The 24139-nt window shown below is 37.7% G+C and overlaps 1 protein-coding gene across 1 annotated transcript in view; it reads right to left on the bottom strand.

Moving 5' to 3' along the window:
- LOC136207231 (agamous-like MADS-box protein AGL80) overlaps positions 1-23906 on the bottom strand; it is a 30329-nt gene extending 6423 nt beyond the window's left edge. Inside the window, exons 1-2 of the mRNA XM_065998539.1 lie at positions 23679-23906; positions 18470-18475 (exon numbers count right to left, since the gene is read on the bottom strand). Of these exons, the coding sequence (XP_065854611.1) occupies positions 18470-18475; positions 23679-23906 (234 nt within the window). The remainder of the gene's footprint in view (positions 1-18469; positions 18476-23678) is intronic.
- Between the last annotated feature and the right edge of the window lie 233 nt (positions 23907-24139).

The following is a 24139-nucleotide window of genomic DNA, read 5'->3' as shown; positions in this document are numbered from 1 at the left end:
TAACATTAATGATATTCTGCTTGTGCCTAAACTAACCAAGTCTCTTTTATCTGATGTGATATATCACATCATTATCTGTTCAAAAAATTTCTCGAGATAACTCTTGTTTCTTTAAATTTTGGCCTAACCATTTTCTTGTAAAGGATCAAGCAACTGGGGAAATCCTGTTACGCGGTCCGAGTAAGGATGGGCTCTACGTACTACCACCAAACTTAAAAGAGGTGCTAGTAGGGGAAAAGGTATCTTTTGAGCAGTGGCATGCGAGGTTGGGGCACTATCAGAATCAAACAGTTAGCAAAATTTTGAAGAATAATAAGCTTGGGTCAACAACAACAACTAGTAGTTGTTTATTTTGTCCTTTAGGAAAACTAGCCAAAACTTCTTTACCTTCCATTGTGCGTTCTAGCACTTTTATCTTTGAAAATTTACATTTGGATGTTTGGGGCCCTGCTCCTGTTCTTTCATTTAATGGACATCGTTATTTTCTTATTATCATTGATGAATTCACTCGTTTTGGATGGCTATTCTGTTTAAAAAATAAAAGTGAAGTTGCTATTACCTTTCAAAAAATTTATGCCATGATTAGAAATCAGTACAATGCTAGGGTTAAGAATTTCTACTCTGATCTTGGGGGAGAATTTCAAGCACTTCAACCGTTTTTACAAACAAATGGAATTATTCATAAAATTGCATGCCCTCATACTCTTGCTCAAAACAGCATTGCTGAACGGAAAATTAGACATGTAGTTGACACTTATCTAACCTTATTAGCTAATGCTTCCCTACCTTTGTGTTTTTGGAACTATGCCATGATTCACAACATGCGTATGATTAACATTCTTCCTACCAAATTTCTTTGTGATAAATCACCATTCTTTCTATTTCACAAAAAACAACCCTCATATTCTTCAATACGTATTTTTGGGAGTGGTATTTTTCCATTGCTTCGACCTTACAATCGACACAAGTTTGAATTTCGTTCCAAATTGTGTGTCTATCTCGGTCCATCATCTAATCACTCGGGAGAACTGTGTCTTGATCTAGCAACCAAGAGAATTTACATCTCTAAATTTGTTCGACACCAAGAGGATGTCTTCCCTGCAGCACAACCTATGGCGCCAGTCACACCTACTAGCGCTGATTTTATAGCTGACACGCGTGAGCTTCCATCGCTACTTGGCCCGTATCCAGGTAATCTTCATACACCTCCTCTTACACACTCTATTGTTTCTTGTTCCCCACCATCTATTTTACCTTCTATACCGAGATCATCTTCTCAACTAGCCCCCACTACAACTCCGCCTCATGCTGACATGTCGATCAGTGAATCGGATCCGCGGAGTCGTCACGAACCAGCACGCAATGACACGCAGGACAATGATTCCTGCGCCGCGGATATCACAGACACGCCGGAAGGGCGTGCGCCTGGTCTTGTTGCGGAAGCTCCTGCGGGCGTTCATCCTCAACCTTACGCGTCTCTTGCTGGGGTTCTCGATGTTCCGAGCAACATTACTGCCCCTGAAATTCCGGTGCTAGCAACGTCACTGCCCAGTGATCTCGATATGCAAGTCGCGCCTGCTGAAAATCATCCCACACCTCCACTTATTTTTCGTGCAATCAGCCAGCAGAACTCTCCGCTCGTGGAACCCAGCATTTTGCATGGATTTGCCCCTGGCTCAGACATCCTGCCTCGCATTCCTCGCCTACCACCGCGATGAAATTGTAGACCGATACCTCCTCATCGGTATGGAATGCAATTACGCGGCACTACCCTCAACTCCCGTGGACGATTCGAGGCCCTTCTCTCCTCGCACAGTGACAGTGTGGTTGATCCAACCTGCTTTAGCAAAGCACAAAAATCCCCGGAATGGCGTCAAGCGATGTTTCAAGAGATTAAGGCGCTCCTTGACAATGGGACATGACAACTTGTTTCGTGACCTTCAGGAAGACATGTTATAACCTCTCGATGGCTTTTTCGAACAAAACGAAAAAGCGATGGGTCTGTAGATCGATACAAGGCTCGGCTCATAGCACGTGTTTTCACGCAGAAATCAGGAATTGATTACAAGGAAACGTTCAGTCCTGTAGTCAAGGCAACCACCATTCAGACTGTTTTCTCTATAGCCGCAACAAATGGATGGTTCATCAATCAACTTGATGTGTCCAGTGCATTTTTGCATGGAAATTTATCAGAAACAATCTTCATGGAACAACCCCAAGGTTTTTGAGATCCTGATCAACCAAATTTTGTGTGTCTTCTTTGTAAGAGCTTGTATGGACTAAAACAAGCGCCCCGTGAGTGGTTCACGCGTCTACGGAATTTCGTAGTGTCCCTCGGATTCAAAATTTCACTGGCAGATAATTCTCTATTTGTTCACAAACAAGGCAAAACACAAACATATATACTATGTTATGTGGATGATATCCTTATCACAGGAAATTCCCCAGATCACATCATTCACACAATTGCCGCTATTGAGAAAGAATTCCCAATTTGAAATTTGGGCAAGGCCGAGTACTTCCTAGGCATTGAAATACACTATTCCAAAGAAGGAATTCATCTCTGTCAAGCTAAATATGCAATTGACATTCTGGATAGAGTAAAGATGGCCGATTCCAAACCAATCTCCACACCAATGGCAACAACTCCAACACTATCAAAATCCCTAGGCACTAGCCTTCCCTCTGGGATGAATATCGAAGCATTGTTGGCGCACTTCAGTATCTCCTTCTTACTCGACCCGACATTGCATTTGCTGTTAACAAACTATGTCAATTTCTGCACTGTCCGACGGACGAACACTGGAAGAGTGTTAAGAGAGTGCTTCGCTATCTTCAAGGAACCTTGAATTATGGCATTACGATGTCTTCAAAACCCATTGACAATATACACTACTACTCTGATAGTGATTGGGGTGGATGTCCTGATGATCGACGTTCAACGGGTGCTTTCTGCATCTACATGGGCAAGAGTATCATCTCATGGCAAGCGCGCAAGCAACCAACGATAGCACGATCATCAACGAAAAGTGAATACAAAGCTGTTACGAATGCAACAGTGGAACTGTTGTGGATTCAATCTCTCTTGCATGACTTGGGCTTCCCGATACCGAAACCTGTACAATTATGGTGTGACAATGTTGGTGCCATTTATCTCACATCTAATCCATTGTTTCATGCTCGTACGAAGCACATAGAGCTTGACTACCATTTTGTTCGGGAATAAGTCGCAAACGGTTTTCTCAGCGTGCGATTCATTCCAACTAATGATTAGGTAGCTGACATTCTAACCAAGCCGCTTCCTACTCTACAGTTTGAACGCCTTCGATCTCGCCTTATAGTTCAAGATCGGCATCGGCTTGCGGGGGGTGTTAGAGATAATCTTCTATATTATCTATAACTATTATCTTCAGGATAATTACTCTCCTAATTACCTATTATTATAGAGTTATAGTTGTATCAGAATATCAGAACTACAATAGGATTATACTTGTATCATCAGTAGTCTATTAGGTCTACAATACCTGTCATATAAATACAAGATTATTAATGGAACCCTAATCAAGGGATATTAATCAATCACAAACTATCTCTCTCTCTCTCTCTCTCTCTCTCGCTCGTCGACCTTTCCCTTTCTCTCTACTGTTCGACATCCTTCTTCTTCTACTATCACCATTCTACTTGAATCAACAGGGTTATCTTTTTAAACGTAACTCTAAACTCCAATTAGTATTTTTGCAATTAAACTTGGAAAAAAACGACTAAATATCATTTTTGAAATCTCACATTTTCCTTCAAAATGCAATCTTTCACACTACCTAAAGAAGAAGGAGTGAAGGCGCCCAATGCCGCAGAGGTGGGGTTTGAGGAGGTCGGTGTATTAAAATCTAAAATTGGATTCATCATAGCTCTGATACCATGTAAAACCTAGGTGTTTGAGAAAATTGTACTTGTATATTCTATAAATGATAAATTACAAGAAACCTAATATATACTCTTTGATAAAACCTAGATATTGTATAACTTTCAATACAAGTAAACCCTAGACTATATTACAAAGAAGCTAAAGACTAACTAAAAAGATAAGCGGAAAGTGTATTTATCATTGTATAGTTCTAATAAATACAAAAGAGATATGTACTAACAGCCTCTCTCAAGCCGATGTCCAGGACGTATTTGAAGACGATCAAGGAGTAGAAGAAAGTGTGTGCTCGATAGAGGCTTAGTTAAGAATTCTGCAACCTGGTCATCTATAGGAATGAACCGAACTGACAAAAAAACCATTGGCAACCTGTTCACATAGGAAGTGATATTCCAATTCAATGTGCTTCGTACGTGCATGAAATGCAAGTTTGACAGGGAGATAAATAGCACATACATTGTCACACCAAAGTTGAACGGGTCGACGTATAGGGAACCGAAGTTCCTGAAGCAAATATTGAATCCAAAGAAGTTCACTAGTGGCATTGATAACGACTTTGATTTGTTTTGATAACGTTATTTAATTCTATTCGTTTTGATGAAATGATTTATATATATAAAAACTATAACAAAGTGAAATATATAATTAAAGTATTAGCGTGTTATTCAAAGTGTCAATAAGTTAAAACGAGTTAATAAGTTAAGAGAACTACCTATCAGAACTACCTAAAATTGGTAGAACTACGTGGCTTTGATTCCCGATTTAAAAGATTAAAAGACGTTCGGGATACGTAGGAAGCTTGATAGAATTATCGAGTCCAAGCCAAATAATTAATAAAATTTTAGGTAGTCCAAATAAATTTTTATCTAATAGAAAATCGGTTCGACTTTCAGGCTGTTAGGCGTTTGTTATCCTATTTTCCTTTTCATGCCCGATGCCGTTTTGGATCGGGTGTGACATGTTCCCTATCAAAATAAGATAATCCACATATAAACAAACAAGTAACATATCTTCATTTTTCACTTTTGCATATAGAGCATATTCATCCGAGCATTTGACAAAACCGTTTTCTTGAAAATATTTATCAATGCGAATGTTCCAGGCCAGTGGTGCTTTCTTGAGTCCGTATAGTGCCTTGTTTAGTTTTGGCACTTTATCTTCTTGGCCTTTGACAACATACCTAAGTGGTTGCTGGAAATAAATTTCCTCCTCCAAATATCCATTCAGAAATGCCGACTTGACATCCAGTTGATGAATTTCCCACCCATGTTGAGCAGCTATTGAAATCACTAGTCTGATGCTCTCCATTCTTGCAACGGGGGCAAAACGTTCATTATAGTCAATTCTGGGTCGTTGACTGAACCCTTTGGCCACCAATCTTGATTTGTGTCTAACAACTTCACCATTTGCATCCTTCTTTGCTTTAAACACTCATTTAACTCCAATGGGTTTTTTACCAGATGGAAGTGTGGTCAGCTCCCACGTTTTATTTTTCTCAATGGAATGAATCTTATCTTCCATGGCTTTTCTCCATTTGTCATCCTTCATGGCTTCTTCTGCATCTATTGGTTCATCATTAATAAAATGACAATAAAGAATTAGCTCATCATTATAAAATTCTCCAATATGTCTAAATTTTTTCGGCCTCCCCAAAGGAAATTCATCTGAACTTTCTTCATCATTGGAAGGCAATTTTGAACTAGATAAGCTTGCTGATTTCGGACTAGATGCTGGTGTTGTGGCCCTGATTGGTTCCTCTTCATCATTGTTTTCATCCATAGTGAAAAAGATAAAAACTGTATCTTTTTTCTTTATCAGCACTCTAGTCCCACATTGTTTTTAATATACACGAATATGGTACTAGCACTTTAGAGGATTGTTTGGCATTTTTTCATTTACAATTAAATTGGAATACCAAAGTATTCTATAAAAAATTAACTTTTTAAGTAAAAAACAAAAAACAAAATCAATATTTATGTATTTTCAATTTTTTTATTTTTATTTTTCATTTTTTCATTTTCTCTCTCATCAATATCAATTTTTTCTAATATAAATTATATTAATTTAATGCAGAATCAATATTTTCCTTTTTGAAATTGTTTTTCTTGTTTAAAGAATAACTTTGATTCTTTCCAATAACTTTGATATCAATTCTAAAAAAAGTTGCACAATTTTCCATTCGTTTTAGTAAAATCGTTGAATTTATTTTTTTATTAAAATAAATTCATTCAAATTAATTCAAACATACAAATTAATTGGAATAATGTGGTAACCACGTTGAAAAAAAAAACTTCTATATATAACATGATTGTCACTTTATAACTATGTGTATATCATGTGACAACTAAAAAAATAAAAATACCACGTGACAGTTTCAAGCAGGTGAATTAAATAAATAATAAATATAATTTTTATTTTTATGCGGCTTAATACATTTCTTACCCCGACACTTACACCAAAACGTCAATTGACCCTCAAAACTTTTTTAAGTTTCATAGGACTCATATTATTGTCGAATTGCCATGTATAGAGCGCAACAGATGTATTAGACCTTTTTTTATAGTCATATAATTGTAATACATATAAAAGTTAATAATTTTCAATATAATCACTATGTTATCATTCTGGTGATTTTTTTATTTGACATGACCCAAATTACTTTATAGAAATAAAAATTAAAGTTCAATAACTTTAATTAAAATAAAATGAAATTGGATGATGTTTGTAAAACTAACTCTAAATTTTTTTGAAGTCCAACATTTCATCATCAGTTTCACAAAGAAGAAAATTTCCTTTCTTTTTTTTTCTATCTTAAAGAATAACTTTGATTCTTTCCAATAACTTAGTATAAAAGTTAAGAAAATTTTATTTTATTTCACTGCTGAATTTTACTTTTTATTAAAATAAGGCCTAAACCATACACAGCCCCTTGAACTTGTCAATTTTGGTCATTTTGCCCCCTGAACTTATGGGACGACCTATTTGCCCCCTCAACTATGTAAGAATGGTATTAGCAACCCCCTATTTTCATTATAACGGAAACAAAATAAAATTTCAACATTAGTACAAGTGTTCATGTAAGTATTAGAACCAGCCTGCATATATGTAACCTTGTTTGCAGCTTGTTTTAGTAGTGCATAACCATATATGTCATTTTTACAAGAGAACTTATGTACTGTCTATACTAACCTCATTTGCCACTTATTTTAGTAGTGCACAACCCTTTTTATTATGATATTGGCGTTTGCAATGAGAAATGTCATAATTGTTTCCGTTACAATGAAAATAGGGGTTTGTTAATACCACTTTTAAATAGTTGAAGGGGTAAATGGGTCGTCCCGTAAGTTCAGGGGGCAAAATGATTAAAAGTGACAAGTTCAGGGGGCTGCGTATGGTTTAGGCCTTAAAATAAATTCATTCTAACTAATTCAAACAGATAAAATAATTGAAATAATAATATAGATATCACGTTAAAAATAAATTTTCAATGTATAACATGCTTGTCATGCGATAATTATGTTTATGTCGTGTGACAACTAAAAAAATAAAATTATCATGTGACAGTTTCAAGCACGTGACTTGAATAATGATAAATATACTTTTTATTTTTTTACACCTTAATAAATTTGTTAGCCCAACACTTGAACCAACGTTTACTGGTCCTTTGAACTTTCAAAAGTTCCAAATGACTTCTATTATTGTATAATTGCCAAGTATAAAGTGATATATATATATATATATATATATATATATTATACCTTTTTTATTTGTTTGTCATCTTACTGTAATATACATAAAAGTTAATAATTTTCAAAACTTCCAATGACTTATTATTGCCAAGAATAGAGGGCAACAGATATACATTATATTTTTTTTTTGCTGTCATCTTACTGTAATATATTTAAAAGTTAATTTTTTCAATAAGATCATTATCTTACCATTCAAATGATTTTTTTACTTGACATGACCAGAATTATTTATTTAAATAAAAATGAAAGTTCAATAACTTTGATTTTGATTGAAATAAAAACAACTTGAATGATCTTTTTAAAACTAACTCCAAATTTTAATTATCATAAGTTTCGTAAAGAATAAATTTTCTTTGCTGATCTTTTTTTCCTAATTGGTTATTATCACTGGTTCTCATAATGGCTTATAGCCAACTATCTTTTGTGTCACATTAATATTCTTGTAAATTTTCAAACACAGATGGACCAAAATGATTTTATTAAAATCAAATAAGTAGATTAGCAATTTTATTAAAAAAAATAAATTTAAGTATATTTTATAACAAAATTGTTTAATCTTCGATGTAAATTATCCTCTTAGACATAAAATGAATGAAAACAAAATCAAAGATCCCATTTTGTTCAAAGTTGATATTAGGTCCAATGAAAGCTTCAGAATCCAAAAATGGAGAAAATAACTAAATCATATCAATGGTCACTGCAGTTTGATATCAATTTTAAAAAAGTTACGAAACTTTCATTATGTTTCAATAAAGTTGTTGAATTTTACTTTTTATCAAAATAAATTCATTGCAACTAATTCAAACAGACAAATAATTGAAATAGTAAAGTGACAACCACGTTGAAAGTAATTCTTCAATGTATAACATGACTGTCATATGATGACTATGTGTATGACGTGTGGAAACTTAAAAAAAAAAAGCTGCCACATGACAGTTTCAATCACGTGACTTAAATAAATAATAAATATACTTTTTATTTTTTTACGGCTTAATATTTGTTACCCCAACACTTGGACCAGTATAGAGCGCAACATATATATATATATATATAACCTTTTTTTTGCTGTCATCTTACTGTAATACACATAAGAGTTAATAATTTTCAAAACTTCCAAATAACTTTTATTATTGTCGAATTACCAAGTATATAGAGCATAACAGATATATGTTAGACTTTTTTTTTTGGTAAATTCCGAAAAAAACCCATGTGGTTTGTCCGATTTCCGAAAAAACTCATGTAGTTTGTTATTAAAAAAAAAGACTGTGGTTACGCCGTTACCCGAAAAACGAAAAATGGCTTAACACCGTTAGTTTTGATGACGTGGCAAAGGGTAAAATTGGAAAAACCAATTTTTTTTTATTTTTATTTTTCTTTGTTTTTATTTTTTTTTGTTTTTATTTTTCTTTCTCTCTCTCCTCATCTCTCTCCTCATGGTTCTTCTTCTTCTTCTTCTTCTTCTTCTTTTTCTTCTTCTTCTTCTTCTCTTCTCTTCTTTTTTTTCTTTTTCTATTTTTTTAAATGGCTGAAACGGATTCTGGAAATTTCCAGATTTCCAGATTTCCAAAAATCTGGAAATTTCCAGACCAGAATCTGTTTCAACCGCCTCCACTTTTTCCGTGGTTCCCTCTATTACCATCGTTTGGTCCGCTTCCACCATTGTTTGATCAAGTAATTCTTTCTATGAACGACAAACATATTAAACACAAACATATGAACCACAAATCTTCCTCATTAAAATTTCATCCACTGATTCTTCTAATCTTCACAATTTAATCCTCCCCGATTCTCCTTCCATGTCCTCTTCTTCTTCTTCTACATTCAATCTTCACAATTCTACAGGTCACCGCCTCCCCCTCCTCCTCCACCACCGCCGCCAACTCCGTCGCAACTAATTCGAAAATCAAAAGCAACGAACCCAATCTATGACGAGAGGCGAAGTTTCACAAGTGAGCCAAAATCAGTTAGAACAAACAAGTAGAAGCCACGAATTTGATCAATCGATACTCAAGGCCACGAATTTCAATCGGGAGAGAGTGAGTTTCATGCCACAGCCAACAGTGATGGAGTTTCCGAAGGAAGAGAAAGAAGAGACGGTGGAGAAATTAGTGTTGGAATCGGAAGAGGATTTGGAGACGGAAGACGAAGAAGATGATGAAATTGAAAGAGATTGTGTTGTTCCTGTGCCCACACGTGGTGGTTCATGTAGCAGTGGTGGTTCATGTAGCAGTGATGGAGGTCCGGATGAGTAGAAGAAGAAGAAGCAGCTGAGGAAGAGAGACGAATGAGGAGAAGAAGAAGAAGCCTAGGAAGAAGAAGGGGATTTTTTTTCTTTATTTTAATTTTTTTTTTGTTTTTTTTTATTTTTATTATTTTATTTTAATTTGGATAATTTTACCCTTTGCCACGTCATCAAAACTAACAGTGTTAAGCCATTTTTCGTTTTTCGGGTAACGGCGTACCCACCATCTTTTTTTTTTGTAATAACAAACCACATGGGTTTTTTCGAAAATCGGTGAAACCACAGAGATTTTTTTTGGAATTTACCCTTTTTTTTGCTATCATCTTATTGTAATATACATAAAAGTAAATAATTTTCAATGTGATCATTATGTTACCATTCAAGTGATTTTTTTTATTTGACATGACCGTAATTACTTTATTTAAATAAAAATGAAAGTTCAATAACTTTAATTTTTTTTAAACTAACTCCAAATTTTAATTACCACCAGTGAAAAAAATAGGCTACCCAATTTTAAAACTAACTTCAAATTTTAATTATTATAAGTTTCGCAAAGAATAAATATTCTTCTTAAAAAAATTTGCTTATCTTTTTCTTAGTTGGTCATCACTCGTTGCCATAGTGGTTTATAGTCAACTATCTTTTATGTCACGTTAATATTCTCGTAAATTTTTAAATGCAAATTGACAAGAATGATTTTATTAAAATCAAATAAATAGACTAGCAATTTTATTGAAAAAATAAATTTAAGTATATTTTATAAAAATAGAATAAAAAATTGATTAATCTTAGATGTAATTTACTCTCTTAGATATAAAATCAATGAAAACGAAGCCTAAGAGCCCATTTCTTTCAAAGTCCATACTAGGTCCAATGAAAGCTTCAAACCCCAAAAATGGAAAAAAAAAATTAACTAAATCATATCAATGGTTACTGAAGTTTGATATCAATTTTAAAAAGCTATGAAACTTCCATTTTGTTTCAATAAAGTCTTCTAATTTTACTTTCTATTACAATAAATTCATTCCAACTAATTCAAAAAGAAAAAAATAATTAGAATAGTAACGTGGCAACCACGTTGAAAATAAATCTTCAATTCACATGATAACTATGTGTATGCCGCGTGACAACTAAAAAAATAAAGTTGTCATGTGACAGTTTCAAGCACGTGACCTTTTAATTACATAAAAACATTAGGGGCATATTTCGTCATCATCACTAGTTGTCATAGTGGCTTATAATCAACTCCCTTTTGTGTCACGCTAATATTCTCGTGAATTTTTAAGTACAAATTGACCTGAATGAATTTATTAAAATAAAATAGGTAGATTAGTAATTTTATTGTAAAAAATAAATTTAAGTATATTTTATAAAAATAGATTAAAAAATTAAATTTACCTTTTTAGACATAAAATCAATGAAAATGAAACCTAAGAGCCATTTCGTTCAAATTCATTAGGTCCAATTACCAAAAGCTTCGAAACTCAAAAATCCATATGAGTGATAAACATTGAACACAATAGGCAAATTGCAACAAAATGCAAAGAGTATTTGTTATTTAGAATGTAAACTGAGGAAGCTTTAAATAGCTTTACAATGAATATAAATCCAAAAGGAGAAACTAACGTATCCCACGTATACAGGAAACGTGATTACAGGAAAGATCAAAACAGATAGAATCAAACTCTAACTTATTCCTATTTTCTTGGAACTTATTGTTAACAGCAAGGACTACTTCAAAGAAACCTAACAAGAAGACACGTGACTTAACAAAACTCTCCCCTAAACTAAACTTGCTTACAACAAGTTAGTTTATACCCAAGCTGCTTCGAACACCAAGTGCTTCTCTAAGCTTCTCAAATTGATCAAGCTTTAAAGGTTTTGTCATGATATCTACAACTTGTTCATTCCTGCCACAATATTCTATTTTAATTGACCCATCATTTACAAGATTTCTTAAAAAATGAAATCTTACATCAATATGTTTGCTTCTCCAATGAAGTATCGGATTCTTTGCAAGTTTAATAGTAGAAGAATTGTCACAGAGAACCTTCACATAGTCAATTTTTGTACCTTCAATTTGTTTCAGAATTCTCTGCATCCAGACACATTGACACGCACATGAGGCATCAACGATATATTCTGCCTCTGTAGTTGACAGACTCACTACAGGTTGCTTCTTTGATGCCCAAGCTACAGCTCCTCCACTTAATACGAAAACATACCCTGATGTACTCTTTCGATCATCTATATCACCAGCATAATCACTGTATGTATATGCCATTAACTCAGTTGTGCAGCCTCGTTTGTAAACAATGCCAAAATCAGCAGTACTTTGAATGTATCTCAAGATTCTCTTAGCTGCTAACATATGTATCTCCATGGGTTTTGACATAAATCTGCTTATAAGACATACACTGTACATCAAATCTGGTCTTGTGACAGTCATATATAGCAAGCTTTCAATGATCTGCTTGAATAAGGTTCCATTTACTTGAGTGCTTTCCTCCTCATTTGATAGTTTGTTTCCTGGAACAATTGGATTTCTGACTCCATTGCACCCTTTCATCCCGAATTTTTCAAGTATTTCACTGGCATATTTCTTCTGGCTGATGAAAATGCCATTTACTCATTGATGAACTTCCACTCCCAAGAAATACTTCATTTCTCCTAGATCAGTCATCTCGAACTCATTCTTTATAGAGTTTTTGAAATGTTGTATCATAATCAAATCATTGCCTGTAAAAACAAGATCATCAACATAGAGACTTATAATTAGAATTTTGTTGTTCTCTTGTTTTACAAACAAGGTAGGATCACAGCAGCTTCTTTCGAACCCTTCTTTGACGAAGTATCCTTCAATTCTACTAAACCACTCCCTTGGAGCTTGCTTTAAGCCATAAAGAGCTTTGTTTAGTTTGTATACTTTGTTCTCCTCTCCCTTAACTTCATAGCCTTGTGGCTGAGCGACGTAGAGGTGTTCTTTGAGTTCTCCGTGCAGAAATGCGCTTTTAACGTCTAGTTGAAACAACTTCCAACCATTTTTCGCTGCTACTACAATTACCATGCGAATATTATCCCATCGTGCTACTGGTGCAAAGACCTCATTGTAGTCAATTCCCTTTTCTTGAGCATACCCTTTTGCCACGAGGCATGCTTTACATTTGTCAATCTCTCCATTTTCGTTCAGCTTGGTTCGATACACCCACTTGACACCTATCACCTTCACTTCCAAAGGAGCCTTTACAAGTTCCCAAGTTTCATTTTGCTTTATTGCTTCGATTTCAAGATCCATTGAATCCCTCCATTTCTTCAATTTTGCTGCTTGTTCATAGAAAATGGGATCAGCAGATATACATAGAGCAAAGTTTTGTACCTCATCTTCAGAGAATCCTTCTCCACGTGTGTAATCTTCTAAGTAGGCAGGAGCTCTTCGTTCTCTGATTGGGAAAGATGAATTAGAGGTATTGTTGGGGCTGGAATTCAGTGAGTTAGAGCTGGAACTTGCTGAATTTGGAACATCACTGTTGGAGCTTGAATTTTCTGTGTCATTGGAGGTGATGTCTTCATCCACATCTGCTGTATTTTCTTCATCTAAATCTGCTTCTTCTTCACTTTCATCTCCTTGATTGTGGGCTCCTTCATATTCTTCTCCCCAATCAAGTACATCAGTAGTCTCCTCTTTTGTTTTTGCCCAATCCCATCTTTCATCTTCTTCAAAGATGACATCTCTGCTGATGGTTACTTTCTTTGTGAAAGGATTAATCAGCTTATATCCTTTGGACTCCACACTGTAGCCGATCGGGACTAATTTCTAACTTTTTGCGTCTAACTTCAATCTCTTAGCATCAGGTACATGTACATTTCCAATGCAGCCAAAGACCCTGAAATATTCAATGTTAGGTTTCAAATCGCTCCAACATTTTTCTGGAGTTTTATTTTTCACAGAGGCAGTGGGACTCCGATTGAGAATGTGACATGTCCACTTCGCAGCATCTGGCCAAAGCATTTTGGGCATTTGTTTTTCTTCAAGCAAGCATCTCACCATATTGAGGATTGTACGGTTTTTACGCTCCGCAACTCCGTTTTGCTGAGGCGTATACGTTGTAGTAAGCTGTCTTCTTATGCCTTATGTTTTGCAAAATTCTGAAAATTCTTTGGAGTTGAATTCTCCTCCTCTATCTGTTCTTAAGTTGCACATTGATAGACCACACTCTTTCTCCACCATTATTTTGAAATTTTTGAAAGTCACAAAAGCTTCACTCTTTTCGTTCAGAAAATAAACCCACAGCTTTCGACTAAAGTCATCTATGAATGTTAATATGTAACTCTTTTGACTGTAGGAGGCAGGCGAAATAGGACCGCAAATGTCTGGGTGTATGAGCTGTAATTTCTTTATGGCTCTCCAATTACTCTTTTTTGGAATGGCTACTCTATGTTGTTTTCCCATCATGCAACTTGTACATTTTTTTGTTGGGGTTTTGATGTTTGGCAGCCCTCGAACCATCTCTTTGTTGCGCATCAATGCTAGATTTTTATAGCTCAGATGCCCAAATCTTTGATGCCAAATTTCACTCGATTCTTCAATTTGTGCGTTGAAGCAAGAAGGTGATTTCATGAGAATGTTTGCAATAACTACAAACATTTTGTTTGCTGTCATTTCATTTTTCATTATAACACCACAAGTCAGATGATATAACTTGGACACTCCATGTTTGATAAGAATGGTGATTCCTCATTCTTGTAATTGACCTATACTCAGCAGGTTATTACGCAATTCAGGTACATAAAAAACATCACTCACAATCTGGATTTGGCCTCCAACTTCGAGCTTGATACTCCCTTTCCCCATCACCATCAGCTTGGAATTATTCCCAAGTTTAACAGAATGCTTAAAAACTTTATTAAGTCGTGTGAACCACTTTTTGTTTCCTGACATGTGGTTCGAACATCCAGAATCAAGAAACCATATCCCTTTCCTTTTGTCTTGCTTGAGATCAACTTGCGCCATTAACAACATCTCATCTTCATCATCGATCTCGGCATAGTGAGCCCGTTCCTCTCTATTTTGACATGCATACTGAAAATGTCCCAAATTGTGACATTTATAGCATTCAATAGCAGATTTGTCAAAGAACGATATGCCTCTGCCTCTACCACGACCTCTAAACGTGCCTCTGCCTTGTCCATTTCGGTCTTCATGTGTAACTTTCAATACTTGATCTTCTTCAGATCCTTTCATCCTTTGTTCGTGAATTAAAAGGCTGCTTTATAGTTCATCCACAGTTAAAACATCAACATCATTTGATTCTTCAATTGAACATACCACGTAGTTGAATTTTGGAACTAAGGATCGAAGAATCTTTCCTGTGATATCAGCTTCTTTGAGACTTTCACCATATGATTTCATCCTCTTGGCAATTGAGAGTGTTCTTCCAAAATAGGCATTGACACTTCCCCCTTCTTTCATCTTCAGAATTTCGAATTTAGTTTTTAGGGTTTGAAGTTGTGCTCTTTTAACCCTTGTTGACCTTTTAAATTTCTGCTTCATCGAGTCCCAAATCTGCTTGGATATATCATCGTTCAGAATGGTTTCCATAATTTCTCTGTCAATGGCTTGATAGAGATAATTCTTCACCTTCTTGTCTTTCAATTACTGTTCTGCAATAACTTTAGTCTCTGCTTCTGATGGCTCTCTTCCTGCTGGAATCTCTGTTATTCCGTCTTCTACTAGGCTCCACAATTCCTTTGCTCGAAGGAAATTCTCCATCAATTTTGCCCAATGTTCATAGAAGCCATCAAATTTTGGGATAGCTGGTTGCACAAAACCATTATTATTGTTGCTTTCTGCCATCTCTTCACACTCTTCTCTCGTGTTTCTCGCACACTCTTTTTTTCTCAATCAGGCTTGTTCAGGCTCTGATACCAAATGATAAATATTGAACACAATAGACAAATTGCAACAAAATGCAAAGAGTATTTGTTATTTAGAATGTAAACTGAGGAAGCATTAAATAGCTTTACAATGAACAGAAATCCAAAAGGAGAAACTAACGTATCCCACATATACAGGAAACGTGATTACATGAAAGACCAAAATAGATAGAATCAAACTCTAACTTATTCCTATTTTCTAGGAACTTATTGTTAACAGCAAAGACTACTTCAAAGAAACCTAACAAGAAGACACGTGACTTAACAATTAGGTCCTATTACTAAAAGCTTCGAAACTCAAAAAATAGATAAAAAAATAACTAAATTATATTAATAACCACTGAAGTTTGATATCAATTCTCAAAAAATTAATGAACTTTCATTTCGTTTCAAAAAATTCGTTCAACTTTACTTTTTATTAAAATAAATCCATTCCAACTAATGCAAACAGGTAAAATGATTGGAATAGTAACTTGGAATAGTAAAAGAAATATTCCAGGTATAACATGACTGTTACGTGAAACCTATTTATACGTCATGTGACAGTTAAAAAGAAATAAAGTTGGCACGTGAAAGTTTCAAAGACATGAGTAAAATAAATAATAAATATATTTTTCATTTTTTTACGACTTAATACATTTAATCCCAACACTTGGACCAACATCAATTGGTTTTCTGAACTTTCAAAAGTTGCAAATGACTCCATTATTGTCCAATTGCCAACTATAGAGCGTAACTGATATTTTAGATTATTATTTTTTGGTATCATCTAGTTGTAATATAGATAAAAGTTAATAATTTTCAATATGATCGTTATTTCACCATTTAGATGATTTTTTTTTTGTCAAGAGGCAGCTCCTAAGACTCAAATCGATAACCTCTCGGTCACACAATAATAAGGTTTACTGTTGCACCAAAACTCACCCTCTCTAAAAAAAAAAAGTTCAATATTTTGATTGAAACAAAACCAAGATCATCTTCTTAAAACTAACTCCAAATTTCGATTAACATAAGAGCAATTAACCTCTCAAAAATAGCTACCAAATACCATTACTTATGGATTGATCTTTCTGTGTAAATTTCTGATCATTGAGCACATTTTTTCCCCAAAGCTAAATTAGCTAAGACAACACACAAAACAAACAAGAAATTAAAGATCAAATGAACCAGAAATCTCCATTTCTGTGTAAATTTCTTATCATTGTGTAAATTGACGATCATTGAGTACATTTTTCTCCTAAAACAATACACAAAACAAACAAGAAATTAAAGATCAAATGAAGCTGAATATAGATAAAAGTTAATAATTTTCAATATGATCGTTATTTCACCATTTAGATGAATTTTTTTTTTTGACATTACTGGAAGTACTTTACAAAAAAAGGCGGCCTGATACACACTCTTTAAGCGAGACTTATTGGGCCAAGCTTTCTCCTGTTTTTTTTTTTTGTCAAGAGGCCGCTCCTAAGACTCAAATCGATAACCTCTCGGTCACACAATAATAAGGTTTACAGTTGCACCAAAACTCACCCTCTCTAAAAAAATAAAAGTTCAATATTTTGATTGAAACAAAACCAAGATCATCTTCTTAAAACTAACTCCAAATTTCGATTAACATCAGAGAAATTAACCTCTCAAAAATAGCTACCAAATACCATTACTTATCGGTTGATCTTTCTGTGTAAATTTCTGATCATTGAGTACATTTTTCCCCAAAGCTACATTAGCTAAGACAACACACAAAACAAACAAGAAATTAAAGATCAAATGAACCAGAAATCTTGATGCGGACATCCGAACTGGCCACACTGATCGCGCGGACTCTAGCGGGTCTTCAAGAATCAAGCTCACAGAGGATGCACCTGGAAGGGCGGATCCCCAAGACATGCGAGCAAGGCGGATCTAGGAGTACGCCAGAAGGCGTATCCACATATGAGCATGGGCGGATCGCCAAGATTACTTCCTCAGGAAGTCGACCAACAGACAGTCTGACATTCCGTACCTGCACCTCTGTACCTGTTGTCTGAGCGCATTACCTATCTTACCCTCTTATTATTAACTGTATTGTAACCCTAGTAGGGGTAGTCCCTGTCCTTTGCTTATCTTTTAGAGGTTGTATTTAAACCCTCATTTTGTAAGGATATGGCAACTTTTATCAATCAAATATCATTTCTCTTTGAGAATTAAGGTTTATACCTTGTTATCGGGATTCACTCCTTCAAGTTAAGCTTGAGAAGAACATCTTTGTTGGTTTACGACTAAAACCTTCATTTCTCGCTTTCAATCCGTATCAGTTGGTATCAGAGCCAATCGTTTCCTGACCCGAAACTTCTTTTGGCAATGGTTCAACCCCGACAACCGCAAGATTCTATGGAAACCAGTGACCGGAGGTATGAGGAGCTAAGGGAGCACCTTGCGGAACAGATTCAGGCCAGCCATGAGCGGCAGAGACAGACCGATCAAAAGTTCCTGGAGTTAACCACATCCCTGGAAAACTTCAAACTGGAGGTTTGGTCCTTAATCCAATCCGCAGCAGGAGGATCAACTCAGAGAAAGGAAGGAGCCCTTGAACAACCACGTCCACAAATGGGTCCTAGGGATCCTGAGGTAAGAAGGCATGACTTTGTCCTTGTGCATAACGCTGATAGCGATAGTGATGATTTTGAGGATATTGGGGATAATGGTGCCTTTAGAAATATGAGGGGTGTTGGCCCGAATGATAACAGACGTGTGGGTATGGTTAGGGCAGAACCAGATCTAGGAAACTTTGACAGGGATGATGCCTTTAAGTTAAAAATAGACTTACCGTCTTTTGGTGGTGAACTGGATATAGAGGGGTTCTTAGATTGGTTATCGGAAGTTGAGCGCTTCTTTGAATATGCTGGGATTCCTGATGAGAGGAAAGTAAGGCTGGTGGCGTATCGCCTGAAGGGTGGTGCATCAGTTTGGTGGGATCAGATGAGGGAAGAAAGAAGAAGAGGGGGCAGAGATCCGATTAGATCTTGGCTACGAATGAAGGCGATGTTGAGGGAGCGGTTCTTACCGCCGGACTATGAGCAGTATATCTACAGCTCCTACAGAGGATGCTCTCAAGGTGCCCGAAGTGTCCATTAGTATACCTCAGAATTCTTAAGGCTATCGGCTAGGGCCAACTTATCTGAAACTGAAAGCCAAAAGACCTCTAGGTACCTAGAAGGGTTGAGATACAACATCTAGGATCGTATTGGCACACAGATGGTGGTTCGAGTGCAGGATGCCAGGAATTTGGCCCTGAAGGCTGAATCTCAACTAAGCGGGCAAACCCGGAGATCCGCCGCTACTGAGTATACGCCTGGAGGAAGAGATAACGTGAAGTCTTATGACAAAGGTAAGCAAGTGGCGAGTGCCAGTGGAGTCAGGGTTAACAGTGTGGGAAGAGGATCTGTTGGACATACTAGGCCATACAAGGAGGTACCTACACCACCTAAGAGCAACAATCCATATGCGAGGCCCGCGCCTTTTAAATGTTTCAGGTGCAATGAACCAGGCCATAGATCCAACGAGTGTCCTAGGAGGAAGAGTGCTAACATGGTGGAAAGATGTGAAGAAGACTATGAAGAAGGGGATGAAGTATATTGTGAACCCTTGGGAGAGGATGATGATGAGGCGGATGAAGGAAGATACGCCATTCATGTGGTTAGACGCTTATTAGTCTCCAGCCGACTAGAGGGCGATTAGAGGCATCAACTATTCCAGACTCGTTGCCTTGTGAACAAAGGGCGATGCAACGTAATCATTGATAGTGGTAGTCAGGAGAACATTGTGAGTAGCAGCGCCGTTCGGAAGTTTGGATTGCTGGCGGGGGCACATCCTGATCCCTACAGGGTGGGATGGATCAAGAACGTTGGCAAGTTGAGGGTGACCTAGAGATGCAAGGTACCGATTGAGATTGGTAACTATCATGATGAAGCCTGTTGTGATGTGGTCGATATGGACGCATGCCACCTATTGTTGGGCCGACCCTGGCAGTTTGATAACAACGCCACCCACGCCGGAAGAGAGAACACTTACAGATTTGTGAAGAATGGGGTGAAGTTTGTCCTTACACCAATGGTGAGAGAGCCAAAGGCCGACGAGAAGTCTACCTTGGTAGTCTGTCCTACACACAAATCGTTTGTCAGCGAATGTGAAGAAAGCCAAATGGTATACGCGGTAATGGTTAAGGCGAATCACGAATCCGCCTAAAGGGACGAAAGGGAAATGCCGAGTGAAGTGACCCGCCTACTTAGCGAGTATCAAGATCTGTTCCCGGAAGAGCTACCCAGTGGGTTACCACCTTTGAGGGACATCCAACATCATATCGATCTTGTGCCTGGGGCTAGCTTACCAAGCCTCCCACACTATCAAATGAGTCCGAAGGAGAACGACATCATGAGACAGAAAGTGGAGGAACTCATCGAGATGGGATACGTTAGGGAGAGTATGAGTCCTTGCGCCGTTCCAGCTTTACTTACGCCGAAGAAGGATGGGTCTTAGCGGATGTGTGTCGATAGTAGGGCCATCAACAAGATCACCATCAAGTACAAGTTTCCCATTCCAAGGTTGGATGATATGCTGGACCAGCTTGGCGGATCTAAAGTCTTCTCCAAGATTAATCTCAAGAGCGGTTATCACCAGATACGTATTCGAGCTGGGGATGAATGGAAGACTGCTTTCAAGACTAGGGATGGATTGTATGAGTGGTTAGTGATGCCATTTGGGATGACCAATGCCCCTAGTACTTTTATAAGGCTAATGAATCAGGTGCTTCGCCCGGTGATTGGGAAGTTCGTAGTTGTGTATTTTGATGATATTTTGATTCATAGCCAGACCTTGGCGGATCATGAGAAGCACTTGCAGACAATATTTGATCTGTTAAGGAAACACCAGCTATTCGCCAACACCAAGAAGTGTGACTTTGTCATGGAAAGTTTGGTTTTCCTTGGATTCGTGGTTAGTGGCGACGGTGTCCAAGTGGATGGAGAGAAGGTGAGAGCCATCCGAGAATGGCCGACTCCGAGGAATGTGGGGGACATCAGGAGTTTTCATGGGCTAGCAACATTTTATCGAAGATTCATTAAGAACTTCAGTTCCATAGTGGCCCCATTGACAGAATGTTTGAAGAAAGGAAAGGGGTTCGAGTGGGCGGACGCCCAAGAAGAGAGCTTCGCCTTGATCAAGAAAAAACTGAGTACAGCGCCAGTGCTGGCGTATCCTGATTTTGATAAACTGTTTGAAGTTGAGTGTGATGTTAGTGGAATTGGGATTGGTGGTGTTTTGATGTAAGAGAAAAGGCCCATTGCGTACTTCAGTGAGAAGCTATGTGACGCACGGCAAAAGTGGGCAACGTATGATCAAGAATTTTATGCCATAGTGAAGGCATTGAAAGTATGGGAGCATTACTTAGTGGGGAAAGAATTCATTCTCTACACTGACCATCAGGCCCTCAAGTATCTAGGAAGTCAGAAGCAACTTCGAAGCTCCATGCATGCCCGATGGTCCGCCTTCATAGATAAGTTCCCCTATAAGCTTATCCATAAGGCGGGAAAACAAAACGTAGTGGCGGACGCCTTGAGTCGGAGGGTTGCACTAATAAAAACCGTCAATCTGGAGACCGACTGCTTCGAACATATCAGAGGAGAGTACCTGGCGGATCCCGACTTCGGTAGCATTTGGGAGAAATGTAAAACCCAGCATGGAGATGGAGCGTATCACATCACAGATGAGTATCTAATGAGGGGTAACCAACTTTGTTTACCTTGCACTTCCATCCGCGAAAAAGTTATCCGCAATCTGCATGGCGGATCCCTGGGGGGACATTTTGGGCGAAACAAGACCTATGAAGCAGTAAGTTCCCGTTATTTCTGGCCCAAGATGAGGAGAGATGTGGCGTACCTAGTAGAACGATGCTATATCTGCCAGACCGCCAAGGGGCACCCCACTAATGCTGGTTTGCAACTACCACTACCTGTACCAGAAGCTATATGGGAGGATCTGTCCATGGATTTTGTCCTAGGGTTACCCAGAACTCAGAGGGGCATGGATTCCATCTTTGTGGTTGTTGACCGATTCTCAAAAATGGCACACTTCATACCATGCCGAAAAACCAATGATGCATCGGCAACTGCTAAACTGTTCTTCAAGGAGGTCGTCAGACTACATGGCGTACCAAAGAGTATTGTCTCAGATCGTGACACGAAGTTTCTGAGTCACTTCTGGCGGACCTTGTGGGCTCTTTTTGATACTTCTCTGAAGTTTAGTACCACTGCCCACCCTCAGACAGACGGACAGACAGAAGCGGTCAATAGAACTCTGGGAAACTTACTGCGTAGCAAGTGCAAGGATAAGCCCCGGATGTGGGATGTGGTTCTAGCCCAAGCTGAGTTCGCCTACAACGGCTCTGTACATTCGGGAACCGGGAGATCACCATTTGAGGTAGTATACACAAAGACCCCAAACCATGCCCTTGATATAGCATACCTTCCAAAGGGAAATGTGGCTGTCAACCAGCTGGCCCAGGACTATATGCAGATGCACCAAGAGGTAAGGGAGACTCTTGAGGATAGAAATCAGAAGTTAAAGGCTAAGGCGGATGAGCACCGCAGGGACCTACAGTTTGAAGTTGGAGATGAGGTCATGGTATATTTGGGCAAGGAGAGGCTCGCCAACACCGCAAGCAGCAAACTTCGGCCTAGGAGGTATGGGCCATATAAAATCACCAAAAAGATCAACGCCAATGCCTATCATATAGCATTGCCAAACTGGCTTGGCAAAGTCTCACCAGCGTTCAACATCAGTGACCTTAGCCCATGGAAATCGGATGGTCCTTTAGAGCTCAACAAAAACGAATCAGTGCCGGACTCTTTTAAAGAAGGAGAGAATGATGCGGACATCCGAACTGGCCACACTGATCGCGCGGACTCTAGCGGGTCTTCAAGAATCAAGATCATAGAGGATGCACCTGGAAGGGCGGATCCCCAAGACATGCGAGCAAGGCGGATCTCGGAGTACGCCAGAAGGCGTATCCACATATGAGCATGGGCGGATCGCCAAGATTACTTCCTCAGGAAGTCGACCAACAGACAGTCTGACATTCCGTACCTGCACCTCTGTACCTGTTGTCTGAGCGCATTACCTATCTTACCCTCTTATTATTAACTGTATTGTAACCCTAGTAGGGGTAGTCCCTGTCCTTCGCTTATCTTTTAGAGGTTGTATTTAAACCCTCATTTTGTAAGGATATGGCAACTTTTATCAATCAAATATCATTTCTCTTTGAGAATTAAGGTTTATACCTTGTTATCGGGATTCACTCCTTCAAGTTAAGCTTGAGAAGAACATCTTTGTTGGTTTACGACTAAAACCTTCATTTCTCGCTTTCAATCCGTATCAGTTGGTATCAGAGCCAATCGTTTCCTGACCCGAAACTTCTTTTGGCAATGGTTCAACCCCGACAACCGCAAGATTCTATGGCTGCACACTTTCCCCATTCACATCAAATCCCACCGTCTCTGGCTGCTCAGCCACTACCACCGTCCCTTCAGCAACCGAAGTTTCCGCCACCGCTCCGGCATAAGAATGATTAACCGTTAGGTTTCAATTCTTGTGATTATATTCTTCAAGTTTTGATCAATAACCCATCCAAGATCAGTCAAATCCAGAATGTTCAGATAGATCACCTGAGGGTATGGAACATCACCTGAGTTATCTCCCTTTCCCGGTTCTCCCTTATCTGCTTCATCAGCTGCTCAATGGCCTTGCTGATTCTTTGCCGGAGAAAACTCTCTTGGCTAACCATTTTCCTGGTTTGCACCATTCCCGGCATCATATTGAACTGAGAAATAACTTGTTGAACACTGTCCGCCGATGGCCAAACCTCGGGCTGAGAATCATAAGGACTGTAAATGATTGCACAGGCAGGAATATCACATAGGGTAGTTAATTCAGTGATCTTCTTCAATAAGCCCTTCTTCCTCTTTCTGAATGTTCTCTTTCTCGCTGAATCATTTTGTATGAAGGAAAGTTTCACCTTCTTTCTCATTTTCAGAAAATGAAAGTATGTTTTTTATTTTTTTTAGTGAAATTCAGATAATGGAAGTTTGATTTTGGTTTGATATTTATAGGGTTAATGGGATAATTATTTATAGAAAATCTTGGTTGGCATTTTTAATACATGATTTGATATTTTCATATACATGAATGTGATACTGAAATCTTGGTTGGCAATTTAGAGGATTGTTTGGCATTTATTCATTTACAATTAAATTGGAATAA

This window comes from Euphorbia lathyris, chromosome 9, assembly GCF_963576675.1.
Source record: "Euphorbia lathyris chromosome 9, ddEupLath1.1, whole genome shotgun sequence".
Lineage (NCBI taxonomy): Eukaryota > Viridiplantae > Streptophyta > Magnoliopsida > Malpighiales > Euphorbiaceae > Euphorbia > Euphorbia lathyris.
The sequence above is the reverse complement of the archived record's forward strand: the minus strand, read 5'-3'. Positions and strand labels throughout refer to the sequence as shown.